Consider the following 18,373-nt stretch of genomic DNA (forward strand, 5'->3'; position numbering starts at 1 on the left):
TTGAGACTTAAATCTCATGTTTCTGGCTTTGAGAGAGAGCAGCTCATGTTCACAAATATTGATTGAACTTTCCTAGGCCATGGAAATGACAAAATGTCTATTGCAATTCTTAATTTAGGTGGTTATCCATTAAAGAACATATTTAAAGTCCAGTGTAGAATTTTAATCAAACAAATACTTAACACACGGTGAGGTATTGCACATAAACTGAGAAATTACTGCATCAATAATAATAATCATCCAAACACATAATCCAAAGGGTCATTCTGCATTATGAGAAGCAATTTTTTACTTTTGATACTTAACATTTTTGGACTTTAAATAACATTTGTTTGCATGAAAAAGTTTACTTGTAAATTGAAATTTAGCTTTTATTTTTTTTTTAATGATCCTATGATATAACATGTTATTAAACATAATACAAAATATCAACGTTCGCATATGAATATAAAGGATCATTCATAAACCAATATAGAAAAGGGCTATTTCTGTTAACTTCAATATATGGTTGATATCTTTAACTGCACTGTAATTTAATATTTTTGTTTTATTCAATTTAAACTTACCTTTATATTCTATTGAATATCATTCCTTTCAAATAATGTGTGTCTAAAACATTAGTCATGAGTCTCTTACCTGATGGTATTTATGATAGCTTACAGTCCCTACATCATTGTAACTGAAGACACAGAGCCAGAAATGACCATGAATTAAACTTTTAATCATCTGTGGTTATAACACTGCTGGTATTATGAAATAGCAGCACGTAACTTCTAAAAAACAAGTAATAACATATTAAATGTACAGATTTGTAAAGTAACATTGGCTGAGAAAGTAACTAGGTTCACTTGAATATAAATTATGTCTCACAAAATGGAAAAAAATTAAGTGCTTTCTTTGAGTTTTTACAAATGATACAAGACTACTAACTGAACCTTTATTCAAATCTGGCCTACGTTATATATACTGTATATTTTCTCAATGGAGGGTGACGATCGGGGCACAAGACATCGCAACATTATTGTCATTCTTCATCAAATCACAAAGCCCCTTTACAGCATGGTTAATAACACTACTTTCAAAAGTCAGACCCCAGTATTTGGAAATGTTTTTAATGCCTCTCACTCGTCCCCCCCATGTGAAAACTGGTCAGCATTGATAAAATTCAGTTAGATAATGTCGCTGTTTTGGTTCTATTGCCTACAGTTGGTGACGACTCCTCTGTTGGCACTAAGATACAAAAATGAGAACAACACAGGCTTTCTGTTTTTGACTAAATCTGGATTACAGAACGGCGCTCCAGCATTAAGACGAAGAGATGCTACTGTAAATAAACTAACAGCAGGAAGACACAAGGTGCGAATGACTGTGAACACATAAAAATATGACGTTTCACGTATTGAATTACTGTTATGATTTTGAGCAAAATGCCAATCAAATATTGAACCTTTTTTTTCAATGATAAAACAGATTATTGGTAAAGTCTCTTAATGCTGAGCGATACTTTCCTTTGTGCCATCAAACAGTTCAAAGTGCATGCATGGTGATAAAGATTTGGTCACAAGTGTTAAGTGGACATGGGAAGTATTTCAACAGCAAGGAAACTTCAAGCCAGCTTCCGAAAGCTTTTACACTTTCGATTGAGTACGTTTTGAGACAATAATCAACAGGAACTATTTGACTTGGTTATAACTCATGACCACTGACAATGGGTTGCAAGTAGATATTGCTTAATTCCAAGGGGTCGCAAGCCATTAAGACTGGAAACAACTGACCTGGGTGATAAAACAATTATCTTATGATAATTATTATTAAGAAGTACTGGATATTTAGCATGAGGGAATGATGTAATAACTTGTTAGCACCAAAGATAGAGACAAAAGTAACAAGACAGCGGTGGTGGATAATACCTAAGTACATTTTCTCCAGTACTGTACTCAAGTAGATTTTGAGGTACTTGTAATTTACTTGTGTATTTCATTTTCTGCTACTTTATGCATACACTTCACTACTTTCATTTGATAACTATAGTTACAAGTAACTTTAAAAGTCAGATTAATAATACAAAATATAATCAAATAATATGATGTGCTATTGTAGGTTAACATAAGACTTAGCTAGCTTAGTTAACTTAGCTAGCAGTATATTAAGGTCTTTAAATGTGCCCAACTTTTACCACCTGACAACGTAAAAGTACTTAATGCATTACTAATCATAACCAAATGTTATCATATATGTTATTTTAATCGGCCAGTGTGCATCATGAGTCCTTTTGGTGTGTATAAGTATATTTTGATGCTAATACTTTCATACTTTTACTTAAAGCTACAGCAAGTAACTATAAAAGTAACTTTTTGTCATATTTGCTTAAACCGTCAGTATATCCTGACAGTAGTACATTAAATAATTAATCTGTGAAAAATTCCGGTTCCTCTGGCTCCTCCTAGTGCTCCTAATGACATTTGCAAGAATCCACCGCACCTGAATGTAAACAACCAATCGGAGGCAGGAGGACTCTCTAACACAGTGTCAGTCACTGCTCTTGCACACGCTGTGCTCGAGATTAAAAAAAAACAAAAAAACAAACAGTAAACATCGGACTGGCTTTTCTGAGATGAGGAGAGCTTCAGGACCTAAAAGGATTCTAAACTGATGTACAAGAAAAAGACATGTAAACAGAACAAGACAAATGACAAAAGGCTAACTAAAAAGAAACCGTTAAAGCTGGCAGTTAAATCCTTTTAGGTCTCGTAGCTCTGTCCATCTCAGAAAAGCAACAGTGATGTTTACTCTCATTTTATCTCGGGCACAACATGCGCATGAGCAGTTATTAACACTGTGTTTGAGACTCTTCCTGGCTCTGATTGGTTGTTTTACTTCATGATTCTTGCAAATGCCATTAGGAGCACTGGGAGGTATCAGATTATCTGTCTCATGTACTACTGTCAGGACATAATAACAGTTTCGGCAAATATAACTAATGTAAGTATGACTTGTAACAAAGTATTTCCACACCATGGTATTGCTGCTTTTACTGAAGTAAAAGATCAGAGTACTTTTTGACCACTGTGTAACAGTAGCAGCAGCAGTGGCAGCGTCCATCCTGGTCAAATAAAAGGTTAAAGTAAAAATAAAATATAAACTAGATTTGCAAGCAACTATACAGGAGTCCAAGCACCACCAAAATTCGGAACAAGCCCATTGACCTGAGGCAATCAGGAACCAAAGAATGACTGAAAACGGCTTTAACGGGTGCTATAACGCGTCCGTTGGTCAACTAAGCTCCCATGAAAATTTGGCTTTTACACCATTGAACACCTGCATAACCACTTTTATCTTGAAAAAAATAACGCCATAAAGCCAAAACAAGTAAGTTAGGGTTCTAACCCCACTGATGCTTGGACTCCAAATAAAGAACATTCTCATCACTAAGCACTGAGTGAAATGACTGAACACAGTAAGCGAGTGTTCATAAAGAGATGACTGCACTGCCTGACATCAATGTTGAAGTCATGCTTATTGAAATACTTCCCATGTAGGAGGTTTTCTATTTCAAACTCTTTCAAAAGGCATCTGATGGAGGGCAATGAAGAGTAAAGCACTTTCAACAGAATCAGGTACGGTAAATATTTTTGACAGAATAATTTTTACATAGTTTGTTTAAGACAGATTAACAGATTAAAGGGAACTCCTCTTTGTTTCTGGTTTCAAATCAACGCAAATGGTAAATTAATTATCCTTTGCTTTTAGAAGAAAACCTAACGGAAGTGCACAACAGAGGGGAAACCAATAACCAAATACATTCATAAATGCTATAAAGTTGTGAAAAAAAAGAATAGTGTTAAAACATCACAAACAAATGACTGACAACCATCCATAACCATACGTCACTATAGCAGATACAAAATGCCGAGTACATAAACATTAGGCTACATGCTATCGGTTAAATATTCTGTGAGACGGACGAAAACAGGTCTGTCTGTGAAGAATGAACAGAAAAGAAAAAAACAGCCACCCTTCATGTTAAATGCTTGGTATGTTAGCTTTCCTTAATTTAGAGTCACCAACAGCCCATTAACATGTTGGCAGTCACATTGATTGGCTGTTGTTATGTGATCAGTCATTAGAAGAACCAATCATATTTATGTGCTTTACTTTGTTTCCCTGCTGATAAAACTCCTGCGTGGAATGTTTAAAAGCAATTTTAAATGTGTAAAAGTTCCATCTTAACATAGTGAAAGCAGTTTGACCTAAAAAAAAAAATAAAAAAAAAATTAAAGGTACTAGCTCTTCCCAGAGCTTTCAAACACATCTTGTGGTGTTCTTCGGCAGATGTAGACTGCTCTATAGTCATCATGGTTCAATCGTGTGATGAAAACAGAGCTTCGTCCACTGAGAAAAATTATGCAACTAAACGTTTTAGAAAAAGCTAGTAAGTGGACTTTGAGTTTTGTTAACCAAAATGGATTACTGCAAAGATTCCCACATCTTGACATATTTTAAGAGACCACAGGAACACATCTGAACAACTACAGAGACTGGCTTCACACACTACTGGAGTCAATTTTAAACTGTAATTGATCACATGAAGCATTTAGATTTTTTTTCGGAACTTATTTCGTTGTTTTCGGTTTCTTTGGAAAGTGGGTGTTGAGAGTATTACAAGCACAATATCATGAGGTAGGCTGACGCGAGCTGGCTGACGCTGCTTTTAAAGGAATAGTCCAACATTTGGGGAAATAATCTGATTGGCTTTCTTCATCAGATTTATGTCTGCTTTACTTATAGAGCCATAACCTGGAGGCAGTGAGCTTAGCTTAGCTTATCTTAGCTTAGCCTAGCTTAGTGTGAAGACTTAAAAAAATACTCTCCAATAAACAGAGTGTATCTCATTCATAGCTGGATGCTGTGACTTCCTGGAGTCTTGTCATCACAGTGAGGTATGCTGTGCTTTAACTGGAGACGTTGTAGGTGGAGGTGTTTAGCTGTTGTTCTGTGCTTAACAAGAGTCATGTGTTCCCCAAAATGTTGAACTATTACTTTAACATGTAATAACGAGGCTTTAACTCCTTGCCATGGATTTGCTTCATATGTTCCAGTTTAAAGTGGAAATAGACAAGTTTTTACTTTAAAGGTCCAGTATGTGATTTTATTCCAATACATTCTGGTCAGTGAATATCTCCTTACACTCTGCTAGCTGTCTGCTGTGTGTGTGCACTGAAAACAATCCTGGCTCTGTACGTGGGAAACAAACAAAGCGGACTGAGCCACACAACACTATTCAGGCTACTCCCGCTTCCACATCCTTGCCCACAAGGAACAGAGCTATACCATGATAATAATGAAAGGTAAATAACGTTAGAGATGTTATTGGAGCTTCTGAAGAAGCACTGACTTGAGGGGTGTATTTGTTTTCCAGAGTCGCAAACTCCACCTTAAACTCATCATTATAAAGTAAATGCACGGTGTAATAACTATAGAATAATGACACCATTAGCATATAGATTGGTTCCCTATAAGCCTTGCTTTCACTATGCAATTCTGTCACTGGGTATGATCTGGGAAAGCAAAGACTCGATTTACAGCACAAATGAAGTGCGTCGGATTGCGGAACGAAAACAGGATGAGGAAATCGCTTTTGTTTTGCAAGGTAGCTATCAGCAGCTAACTCCAGTTACTAAAGAGTATCAATGTAAGGTCTTTGCAGTTACAATTCCCAGAAGTGGAAATTGTAAAGTAACTGAAAACTGTGGTAGTTGCCAGGAAAGCAATCTGGTTGTCTTTGCAGCAGTGATGGCAACAATAACACCCCTTGGAAAGCCTAGGATGGTGACTTTGAAAAGTTGTCTGTTTCCACATTAAACCTGCACACACACTGCACAAAAGGTTACATCAAGCTGCCAGCGGACTTGCCTCAAGGATGGCAACGTGATGCCAGCCATGAATCAAGTTGCATTCAATGTCAAGACACATGGTACAGGAGGAATTGGGGTAGAGGGGGAATCCTTTCTCTCTCTCTAATTTTACCATAAAGTGACACTTCCACCATTGTATAGTCCAAAAAAAAAAAAAGCCAATCAGTTGTAAATAAAAGTGATGATGAGTAGTATGAAGTTATACAGATCATACTTAAGAGGCACAAAATCTTTTCAGAGAGTGAGAGAGAGCGACTAGACAAGTCTAATAAAATACTCTACTGTAGCAGCCTCTCTTAAGGTTAAAGTAACTATTTCCTTTTAAGGTAAACATGAAAGACAGGAAGGGTTTATCAAACTTTTTTTAAAAGAATAAGACACATTTAAAGTTGAAAAGAATCTGTTACAGATAAACACACAGTTAACAGTATACTACATTGGCTATACAGTGACAACCATCTCAAGACAGAGAAACCTACACCACAACTGTGTATCATCTCATATCCACACTGACTCTGAGGTTCTTTTGAAGGATTCTTGTAGCTCTGTCGTCATCTGCCTCCTCACCTGTTTGTCTTGTTAAAAACGCAGGTTTGTTTTCTTCTACGTCACAGTTAGTAACGTAGGGACAGATACTCGGTGGTATCTTTTTCTACCTCTGTTAAAATCAGCTCTGATGCGTTACGAGTGTTAGGTGTGACTTTTAGTTGTGTGTTTAAGTGTTCCTCTGTCCCTTCCCAGCCTCAGGGTGGGGCTCCATGCTGCCAGGCCGTTTCAGATTCCACTGGTCGATCTGTCTCTGCCTGTCCTGCTGCTCCACCTCCGATTCGCTGGACGAGCTGCCGGTATTACTGCTGCTACTGCTACTGCTGCTGCTGCCTCCACTGCCGCCACCGCCACTGAAAGCAAAGCAATCCTTCCGCTTCCCATCTGCCTTCCCCCTCTCTCCTCCTCTCTCCCCCTTCTCTCTCCTTTTCCCCTCCGCTATCCCGTCGTTGTCCTCTGCGCATTTGGCAACATCCGCCATTTCCATCTCCACCGGAGCCTGCTCTGTTTCCGGCACGGCTCCTCCCCGGTCCATGTCCACCCACATCGGTCCGGGGGGAGGCTCTAAAGGGGTGTAGTGGAGCATCTGTGGCTGGAGCTGGGTGTCCACCTGTGGGGGGAGGTTCTGGTGCTCTGGGTGGAGGAGCTGGGTTTGATGCTGGAGGTGGTGCAGCGGCTGCAGAGGCTGCTGCATGGGTTGGTGCTGGATCTGATGCTGCTGTTGCTGATGGTTGTGGTGATGCTGATGATGCTGGAGGTGATGGTGATGGTGGTAGTGATCCACGATCTGCTTGTCTGCATTGTGGGCAAACTCCTTTGGCTGGCTTTTGAGGAACTTCTCAAACTTCTTGGAGGCTTTTTTGTTTGTCACAAACCAGTCCTGTTGAGAGACGAACAGCAGGGAGAGCAGGAATGAAAACACAAGTCTCAAATGGCATCTACAAATAGGCAGAGAAGCTGAACATACTGGTGAACTATTTGGTTACCTGTGAATGGACAGAGTTGATGTGGTATTTCACTCCACTCTCAGAGTTAAACTCTTTGTTGCAGATCAGACATCTGTATTTCCCAGCCTCAAAGTCGCCCTGAAATGAGATCAAAGGAAATAACAGAGCCATGAAATGATTATAAAGCCCTGGAATAAGCTGTACTGTGGTTAGGAAAGTAGAGAATGTAATTTTACTAATCATTTTGTAAAAATCTGTGGTTGAAAGAAACTGAAGAATTAAAGAAGGATTAGTTTGACAAATCCACAAAGTCTCTAAAACCCTGAATTAATCTTGTAAGTATGTATGCCTAATTTAATAAAAACATTGACAAAAATAATACCCTATACTTGGAAAAAGGCCACCAAGAGCAACATGTGAAAACTTGTTTGTTTTTAAATACTTATTGCAAATCACTAGAGTTTCTTATTTTCAGATAAAATTGAAGAACATTTTAGAATGTTTCAATTTTTAATTTCCTATGTATAGTGTCTTTTACTCTGCCACTAACCACAATAAGCACTTTTATGTTACATTGAATTCATTCATTTCTGTATCTGCTTATCCTGTTAGTGGCTGTAGGGGGTCTCGAGCCTATCCCTGCTGACACTGAGCGAGAGGCAGGGTACACCCTGGACAGGTCGCCAGACCATCACAGAGCTGACACATAGAGACAGACAACCATTCACATTCACATTCACAACTACGGCCAATTTAGAGTCACCGGTTACCCTAACTTGCATGTCTTTGGACTGTGGGAGGAAGCTGGAGTACCCAGAGAAAACCCACGCTGACATGGGGAGAACATGCAAACTCCACACAGAAGGGCTCCCCCACCCCAGGTTTGAACCAGGAACCCTCTTGCTGTGAGGTGACAATGCTAACCACTGCACCACCGTGCCACACGTTACATTCAATGAACTGCATATTTAGTTTCAGAGATAAAGAAAAAAGCTGGCCTACCCTCGTGCAGAGTCCCAGATGAGCTTTCAGTCCAGACACACTGGTGTAGGTGGAGCCACAACCCTGAGATGAAGTTACATCATGATTTGTGCACTTCAATAAAGAGACTTAATCCTATTCTGTGATTTAAAAATAAATTTAGACAAAGGGAAAAAACCTGGGGTTCAAAGAAATATGAAATAGAGAGACAATTAATTCCAAATATCAAGGACCAAACCAAACTTCTACTGAAATATGGTAAATCTAGTAGAACAAAAAAATTAATGAACACATAGAGCACACAAATAAACTTAAAGGTCTAGTGTGTAGGATTTAGTGACATCTAGCGGTGAGGTTTTAGAACTGAAACTTCTCCCCATGTGTCAAGCATGTAGGAGAACTTTGGTGGACAATGCAAAATCACTGAAACTCCAATAGCCCTATCTAGAGCCCGTCTTTAGTTTGTCTGTTCTGGGTTACTGTAGAAAAGCACTGTGGACTCCAACGAAAAGGAGCTGCTCTGTATGTAGACATAAACAGATCAATAAGGTAACGAAACACAACGATTCTTACTTTAAGGTGATTAAAAACTAATGAAAACATAGTTGCCAATAGATGTCCCTAAATCCTACATACTGGAACTTTAAAAATAACTCTATAATTGTGCAAATGTATCAGTTCCACTTTTGTAATACTTCACGGAAAGGAATAATTTTTCTTCAGCAGGATGTTCCCCATGGCTGAGGCTTTGTCTACTGTATAGTTTATACCTTATTATACACACAGTCTTGTCATCCTGTTCCTCTAACCAGGCTGCACACACAGCAGTGATCATAGCAAGACAGGAAACAAATAAACACATAAACAAATGAATAAAACTGTGAGCTTAAATTATAACCCTGGCAGTGTGAGTGTACTGTTGTCCTACCTGGTTGGGACATTGAACTTTCCTCTGCAGCTTCACCTCATTCTTCCACTTCCGCAGCACCTCTTGGCTGAAGGCAGGGAGGCCTGGTCGGGCGTATTTTAACTGCAGAAGCCAGCATGGATAAGAGGAGGTTAATGAAAGTGTGAAAGCCAAGAAGAAAAGAGGTGCACCAACTTCTTTCAGTTCCAGTAAACATAAATGCCATTATATATCCTGCAACTTCACATATGCATTTAAAGCCAATCTTCCCTTACCTTTTTGTCATCTGGCACTAGGTCTGACTGGAACTTCCTCTTGGGCCAGTCTTTGGGCAGCTCGTTGTTGGCGATCTCAGCCAGGTGGAAGTTTGCCACCTGGGCTGATGCTCGCTGCACCCTGCCGCTGGCTGTCCTCTCCGGGTTGGCCTCCCTGTGGGCCTTCAGTGCCTCATCTTCTTCACTCTTCTGGGGCGTCTGGGTGACAGGAGGGGGGACATTTTAAGAGTATGTCACATGGCTTAAAATTGTTAGGGGCCATGTCCACCAAAGTGTTTCTCTCCAGGTTGAAAATGTAAGGTGCCCCCAGGGAATGCCTTGTTGGGAGCACTTGAGAGCGCTTTGGATGCGCTGTGTTTTTCAACTGAGATGGTTTGGTTGTGTCTGGTTGCTATGATACAGAATATTGGGGCAAAGTAAAAATGTGGGCACAATGTAGAGGGCTTGCTTTGGCCCTTGCTCTAGATGAAGGGAAAGCTGAAGCATGTAGGGAGAGAGGACAGACCCACCGGTCTGTGTGAGCTCATGAGAGAAAAAATATCAATATATATACAGTATATTAACATATGTCTCCTCCATTGTTGTTCTTGTACATGAAACATGTGACTGCTGGTCTTTGAGGTATTTGAACCGCCCCTTCTCCACTGTGATTGAATGAACACATGATATAAAACACACGACTCACAGGAGCATGCTCTGATTTCAGGTGGTACTCCAGACCAGCCTTGGACTTGTAGGTTTTCCCGCAGTGAGAGCAGTTCAGCAGCATCTTCTCCAGCTCAGACTCCTCCTTCCCACACTTCTTCATGTGGTACACGTAGCCCATGATACTGGTGAAGGCAGCATTACAGCCCTGAAGGAAGAAAAAAAAAGATTTTACTGTAGAATCATCATCATTTTTCATCTCATTTTAATAAATCTCCTATCGTAAATGAATATGATTTGTTACTTTACCTCTTTAGAGCATTTTAATTTGCCGAGTCTCTTCAGGATTTTGCGCAGCTTGTCTTTAATGGCACGATCATCCAGGTCCTTGGCATCTTCTGCTGAGGGCTAAAAAAGACAACTGTATTTATGAATGAGACAAACATTATGTAAGATGCAAGCAAACACTCCACTTCAAAGAAAGCTTTGTTTATCCAGAGGTCAGTAACACACCCATGACACTGGAAAAATCTGCACCTTTCCTCACAACTACACAGCTTACAAGATCATGCTGCTTGCTGAGGAATTTATTCAGTGTGAAAAGTCTAAAAATAGAAGAAAGTAGAGACAGTTAGTCTAGGTGTAGAGCTGATTGGTCTTACCAGATGGCTGTGGTCAGCCATGATGTGATACTTCATCCCTGTTGAAGACTTCAGCTGTTTCCCACAGTGCTGACAGGTAAAGGGTTGCTGCACAAAATGAATTCAAGTTGTGTCATATGTGCCAATTTATAAAGCGTGAATATAACCAACTTGATTAATTTAATTCAGACAAATGTAGTGTTCAAACACAGCGTGCTCACCAGTCTGCAGTTCTCCATGTGCTTCTTCAGCCCCTCCACAGTCTTCCTGCTCACACTTTTACACTTGGGACAGGTGACTCTGCCTTTGGCCACAATCTGGAGCTGCCAACGCTCCTCTTGACTTCCTGGTGGATGTTGACAAATCAATATTTAAATTTGCACAGAAGAAATGTTTCAGGAGGAGGAGCAGCTCATCTGAAGTCACTTTGTATTCTGACTTAAAGGGACAGTTCAGATTTTTTTGATGTGGGGTTGTATGACGTAATTATTCATAGTTGGTGTATTACATACAGTAGATGTCAGTCAGCACGCCCCCAGTTTGGAGAAACAGGCTGAAGTTTGACATGGAAGCTAAGCAATTTACTGCTGTGGATGGGGTCCAAATGTATTTTATCCACCTTAAAAAGTCCCACCTATAACAGTCAATATCAGTTTAAGTGTATGCTGTATTGAGAGTATTTTCACAGCTATATCTTTCCATCAGACAGCCCGTTACAGTGGGGAACCCATTAACAGCTTCAGTTCCACAATCCATGCTCTCTTCAAAGCCACCAGACTCCATTGACAAAATCAGTAATTTTGGCTCTGGTCCACTGCTGCCTCGATCAGTTAGTTAGTTTGTGTTATTGTGTGACTTTGACGAATCTGAACCAACTCTTTTATACACCCAAGTCACACAGAAACACAAACAAAATAATTGATTGAGGCAGTGATCGACCAGCAGCTTCAGTGTTCAGGGATGTTAAATCGTTGTTTTTCTCAGTGGAGTCTGGCTTTAAAGAGAGCAATATAACAACTTCAGTTCCCCCTTGGAAATTGCTGTCTGACAGAAAGGTTAAGTGCCGAAAATACTCTTAATATAGCGTACACTTAAACTGATATTCACTGTTTTAGTTGGGACTTTTTTAGGTGGCTAATATATGGTTTATTCCTGACCCCCAGCCTGCTTCTCCAAAGTGGGGGCGTGCAGACTGACATCTACTGTACGTACTATGCTGTCTATGCAGAAATATGTTGAAAGAACCCTGCTTCAAAAAATCCAAACTGTCCCTTTAGGGTCAGAGACTTTATGTTACAACAAAAAAACACTTCCCTTTTCTACGTTAATAAAAATTTAAACCCAACCTTATTCATAATTTTCATGTGTTAATGTATTTTCTCACCTTGACAAACAATTTCAATCAATTAAAGAAAAAAAAAAAAACTTAATTCATTTTTTTCAGCCTGGGAAGAATAGTTTAAGCTGAGACAGAGAGGATAAAAACAAAAAGTGAACAGGTTTCCTACTTAAATATTAACAGCATTGGTTGTCTCACCTGGAGGGTAGGTAGGAGGCTCCTTCTTGGTGGAGAGGATGGGGGGTTTCTGGTCCTCGCTGGGTTGGGCCATCGACGTCTCTCCAACACTGGCTGCATCTGAACCTGAAATATTCACATAAGATAACTAGATTTAATTCTATTCTAATATTTAACTGCTTTTTCTGTTGCTGTCATTAAATAAAATCCTGATTTTAATTTAAGAAATTCAATCTGCATCTCTGCTATTTATCATCCAAATTATCAAACCCTACATACTGATTACCCTCATTATGCTCAATATAAAAAGATTACTACACTGCAATTATCTTCCTCCTGTGCAAACAGTTTCAGTTACATCCTGCAGCAGGACTTAATGACTAGTCTGCACAGGAGGCTGCCAAAAATATAACAACTGTTAATGCTCAGTTAATTTCGTCTTAATAACACTACATATAATTTATGTTGGTAGGTTCACGATATCATCAGTGAAGTTGACAAAATGATGGCGCTGTCACTGACATGAAAGTAAAAAGTGCCCTCTACTGACCAAACAATAATACTGCCAGTGGGTCGATCCAAACATTTATCATAATGCTGCTGCCAGGTGTTTTATTATGGCAGATTTTTAGTATTACGCCCTGATGACTGTGGATACAACTCCTTTCAAAAGCTTTCTCACTCTAGACCCATTAAATATCAGACTAGATGTTGACTTACAGGAGTCTCTGCCCTCTGGTGGCTGTGGGAAGTTATTAACAGGTGGGCTTCGCTCCATTTCCACTCTCTGGACTTTCTTCATGTTCAAGTCTTCAAACGTAACACGCAGAAGAAAGTCAGTCTCCAAAGTAACCCGCAAAATATCCAAGAAGAATCTTTAAACACCTCACTCCACATGTACCAACACATTTTTTTCTCTTATATATGCATGCAAGAACAACCACAAAACACTCACACAAAAGGCTGATGCAAAGTCAGTGTGTGTACGTACCAGGTCTCCAGACATGCTCTCTGTCTCTGTTCGTGTTGCTCCAACCTTGGTCTTGGCTTCTGCCAGTCCCCCACGCCTGCTCCGGCCCAGAGGAGGCCCTGTCTCTTCCCGGATCCCTGCCTGCATTCCAGGCCTGATCCTGGCCTCTATCTCTGCCTGCTGCCCAGCCCTGCTCCGGACCTCGGTCCCGACCTGTCATCCACGCCTGGTCCGGTCCGGTATGAGCCCTGTCCCTGCCTGGAATCCACGTCTGGTCTTGACTGGAGTGTCCCGCTCGGTCCCTGCCGGAGTTCCAGACCTGCTCCTGCGGTCTGTCTCTACCCGGGGCCCAGGCGTCGGGGCCTCTGTCCCTGCTGGAGTTCCAGCTGTGGTCCTGAGGCTCCCTCCTGGTGTCGGGGCCTTGGGGCCACACGTCCTTCGCCACCAGTCTTGGAGGCAGCCTGGCAGAGGGCGGAGCCATGGACCCTGGGTCCGCCCCATTGGCCAGGCCACCTGATGACATCACTGAGCAGCTGGTGGTTGGGTAATCTACAGTTCCTATGGAAACACTCTGGAGGTCCTCGTACCTAAAAAAAAAAAAAAAAAACAATATATCTGTACTTATTATGTCAAAAATGACAATAAAAAAGTAATTCAATCTACAATCGACAAAACAACAAATCTATGAGTGTCTTACCTTTTTCTGCCGTACGTTCTCTTCATCTTTAGAGCATCCTGGGCTTCAGACTCGTCATTCTGAAACATTCAAGTACACAACTGTGAAGTACAGATCCAACGGTGTGCACAAAGTCGACAGATTTTCCTAATAACCTCTGGATAGTTTGCTTAAATACAACATCACTGCATGCAACAGGATGCATATTCTGTATGAGTTCATTCTCACCTTGGGATATCCAACGGAGTTTAATTCACAGGTTCTCTCTGGTATTCGCTGAACAACTGTAGGAGACAACATTTGTTTACTGCCTATCAGCTGCACCCTGATCACAGTGATGAAAATAAAGGATACCTGCTTCTTTACCTGGACATGGCACTCCACTTTTAGGTTGTGACTGGATAGATTTCCTCTTTCTTGGCACATACAAAGGTGACATATCCCCTCCGATGTGAGCAGGGTCCATTCTAGGAGTGCCAACACCCCCGGAGAAATCACCACTGGAAAGGCAAAGAGAAAACATCTAGTTTTAATTAATATAATACTTTCAATTTGGTTACATAATTCAGAATAATTTGCATTTCTAAGTTTATGATACATACATGATAAAACAGACATGCTTTTATCTCCAACAGACTTGACTACTGTAATAACTTGTTCTCAGGCCTCTCAGAGAAATCTTAAAACAAACTGCAGATGATCCAAAATGCAGCAGCACGACTACTCACCAAGACTAAACATCGAGAACACATTACTCAGAGTACTGATGTTTTATTTCTTTGATGTGCTTAAAAGTATTTCTTTAGAGTATTTTTTCAATGCAATAATAATAATTCTTAACTTGCTCATTTGGTCCACTGTACAACAGATAAAGGTTTGTTTTGATTTGTAATTAATTTTCCCTCAAGACAAAATGTGGGACTACTTGCAGTTATTAGTTTCTCATGACATTCCTTTTTAAGCTAATATTTTGCAAATAAATCTCATCAAGAACTAACATATATAATTACAAAGACATTAGATTTCAGATTATATTAAGATTGATTTAAATATTTTAAATATCTTGGCCGACTTATTACGAATCTTTGAATTTTAAAGCAAAATAACCATAAAGATTTTTTTTTTTTTTTTCAGTTTTACTTTTAATACAAATGCTTGAACAATACGCCCAAGGAAGTAATTTGGGCTGCATTAAATCTCCTCATAATTACTTTTGGTAATTAATTGGCCACACTAAACACTGCTAATTTTAATAAATACTCAGTGAGTCGGATGTTTTCCTTTTCCAGCTATTTCCATTTTATTCCAAACACATGTACTGTAAATTGAGTTGATATATAGGCCAACATACATTAAGCTTAAGTTTATGTGTAAGTTTAAGTTTATTTGCATATTTAGATATTAAGAACAGAGAAGACTAGAAAATAATAAAAACAGTTTACATGTGCAGGTGAGGGTGAAACCCACAAAGGGTTTTTTTGTGGTACCTCACATGAAGGGAAGAATAAAATATGCATAGATTTGAAAATACAACATCATGCAAAGTAATATTTTGTCTACAATACTAAACCAATACTGATAACATACTTACAAACACTTATTTACAGAGATATCGTGCCATAATCTGGATGAAAACATGCAGTAGCATTTGTTTCTCAAGCTCAAATCCCTGCTTTATTAACATGTTCTCTCAAAAGAAAGTACAAAAGTACACCTCTACATTTATAATAATAATAATGTCAAAGATGCAAAGTTAAGTTTTTTATGTGTTTACATGTGGGAAAAGAATGCACACAAAAACAAATCATAAAAAACAAAGGGGGTTGATTTAGAGATCCTGCAATGATGATTTGCAATATATAAAGTCGTTCAAATTTACCTTTCAGAACTGCAACATTACAGTGATGCGCACGTAAATGCATCACTAATTATAATCCAGTAATATATGGGATTTATAAATGCATAATGAATACTTTTTAATGCAAATGCTTGTGTACTTTTTAAGAGGTTAAATGCTGGACCTACTTGTAGTTTACACTATTTTTTCACTAGTATTGCTACTTTTACTCAAATACAAAATAATGCAAATTAATATTTCTCTGTAGCATCATTAAGATATTAAAATATTTGAGTCTTGCTGCAGAGACTGTTTCTTAAATGGCTCTGTAAAGTCCCAGAGATTGCTTCTACTGTTGGCTGCAGTCCCCGTTATGTTTACACTGTTGTCCCTCCATCATGTTTGACATTTGAACGCCTCTTGTATGTGGCTGTGTCCCTTGTCACGTTGAAGGCCACTGACCTGCTGCTTTAATGTTACTAAAACTGAAAAGAAGCTATGAAACAGAAATAAAATGTCCAACAGTTACATTGCAGTTAAAGTGAGGGGTTGTGGGGTTTTTTTTTCTGGGTCCAGTAAAGCATTAAATTAGCCATTATGGGACTGAGGCAAAGATCATCATTGTCCGTGTGGATAGGGAAAATACAATTTAGACGACGTCTGGGAGGAAAACACGTCCAGCTACAGCACAACTAGCTCGCTACCAAGATGTTCTGTGTACCCGGAGACACCTTAACCTGTCCCGAGTGCCTTTCATTGTTTGTTACCGGGGGAAGAAACGCAAAGAGAGCCTACCGTCCTACAGCTCACTCCCTCTGCAAAGACGCTTCGCCTCCATGTCTTCGAGCCTGGCCTCCTCCGTCGCCTTTCCCCCGGCAGTGATAGCACCAGGAGGGCTAACATGAAGGAAGGCCGGATCCAGGACTTGAACTAACTCTTGAGATAAACACCGAGACTTTGACAGCATCTAAATATGAAGCACGAACGCCGGCATAATTCAGCACACTGTATTTGTGTGTTGTTCAGCGGAACGCCCTCCTGCTGGAGAGAACAAATAAGACCCGCATCTGCTGGAGCGTTCACGGGACGTCGGAAATACCGCAGTTCTCTCTATCGGCTCCGTTAGTCAAGGAATTTAACCTAAATTGCTCTTAATGAACGTAATAATATTATGTACGTACAGCAGTGGTTGAATAGAAGCACATTTACTCAAATATTTCACTTTACTACAATTTTGACACACTGGTACTTGACTATTTCCATTTGATAGTACTTTAGCCTATTGTACATTTCCCTCCAATACATTTATTTGATGCTTGTGGTTATTACATGGGTGCAGATCCCGGGGGGGATGGGGGGGACATGCCCCCCCCCCAAATTCTGAAAAACACAAATTGTCCCCCCCAATTCTAAATAGCCTAAATGATTGAAATTGAACAAATGTATACAGTAGTCCTATATACTGGGAGAAAGGGAAGATGATGAGGAGAAATGGGAATCTGTGAGAGGCGAGAGATGAGAACGTGAGTGGACATAACATGCCTGAGACCCTGAAACTAGAAGTAGCATTAACTAACAGCAAAGCAGTGAAAAGGAGGGTGATGGCTGGTTCCATGTACTACTGGCTGTTTAAGAGAAATAAACAGTAAAGGTAAGCATATGATTCTCTTTGTAGTGCTTTTTGAATGACTTGGTGATGGTGATGAGTCTCTATGAAATCGTGAAATATGCTGGCAATCTCAAGCGCTCTGTGGGCATGATTTGTACACATGCAATTAAAAAAAATCACAACTGATTGTGTCCCCCCCAAACTTGTCATCAGATCTGCACCCATGGGTTATTAGTTACATTGTAGGCTACTTAAAACATATGATTTACCTGAATTTAAATGATATGATGAAGTACTATATTAGCCTATAAATCTACTCAGTAGAACATCGAGTAGCCTACCTGCAACTGGCTTCACACTGAAGAACTACAACATTAAAATCTTCTTACATGTATTCATTTACAATAGAAATAGAAAAATATAATATTCTATAATAATGAAGGAGCTATTCCGCGAATTGAGTACTTAACTTTCGATACTCTGAGTATATTTTACTGATAATATTTCTGTACTTTTACTTAAGTAACATGTTGAATTTGGGACTTTTACTTGCAATGGATATTTTTACATATAGTATTTCTAATTTTGCTCAAATAAAGGAGTACTTCTTCCACCACTACGAAAGAAGTAGATGAAAAATATGAGCATATAAATATATATATTTTAAGAAAAGCATGCAAACGTTGCATAATGTGTTGTTGTGTACTTTCCTGTCATTATATTTATTTGTTTCTGTTGTATTTTTGTGCACATCCTGTTATCTGCTTTTATTCAATATGGACCTTTCTCTGAGTCCTTCTTCTTCTTCTTCTTCTCATTATTATTATTATTATTATTATTATCCATCCATCCATCCATCCATTTTCTAACCGTTTATCCTCTTGAGGGTCGTGGGGACCTGTAGCCTA

At 39.4% G+C, this 18,373-nt stretch overlaps 1 protein-coding gene across 1 annotated transcript; it reads right to left on the reverse strand.

Annotated features, from left to right (window-relative positions):
- Positions 1–702: 702 nt before the first annotated feature.
- znf512 (zinc finger protein 512) lies at positions 703–16,954 on the reverse strand. The gene is made up of 16 exons (XM_033648951.2): positions 16,652–16,954; positions 14,386–14,519; positions 14,248–14,303; positions 14,041–14,099; positions 13,365–13,930; positions 13,094–13,183; positions 12,395–12,499; positions 11,079–11,203; positions 10,879–10,965; positions 10,526–10,624; positions 10,257–10,424; positions 9,572–9,769; positions 9,318–9,419; positions 8,411–8,473; positions 7,448–7,546; positions 703–7,341 (listed from the first exon to the last, which is right to left on the reverse strand). Exons 2-16 carry the CDS (start codon positions 14,483–14,485, stop codon positions 6,631–6,633), a joined length of 2,628 nt encoding a protein of 875 aa, XP_033504842.2. The 5' UTR covers positions 14,486–14,519; positions 16,652–16,954; the 3' UTR covers positions 703–6,630.
- Between the last annotated feature and the right edge of the window lie 1,419 nt (positions 16,955–18,373).

The sequence above is a fragment of the Epinephelus lanceolatus genome, chromosome 13 (assembly GCF_041903045.1).
Source record: "Epinephelus lanceolatus isolate andai-2023 chromosome 13, ASM4190304v1, whole genome shotgun sequence".
In the NCBI taxonomy this organism is placed as follows: Eukaryota; Metazoa; Chordata; class Actinopteri; order Perciformes; family Serranidae; genus Epinephelus; species Epinephelus lanceolatus.

Coding starts and splice junctions, on each gene's coding strand:
- znf512 (XM_033648951.2), bottom strand. CDS start 14,485: ATGGACCCTGCTCACATCGGAGGGGATATGTCACCTTTGTATGTGCCA. Junction 11,204..12,394: donor GCCTCCTACCTACCCTCCAG/GTGAGACAACCA, acceptor AACATCCACCAG/GAAGTCAAGAGGAGCGTTGG. Junction 7,342..7,447: donor TCAACTCTGTCCATTCACAG/GTAACCAAATAG, acceptor GTCTCTCAACAG/GACTGGTTTGTGACAAACAA.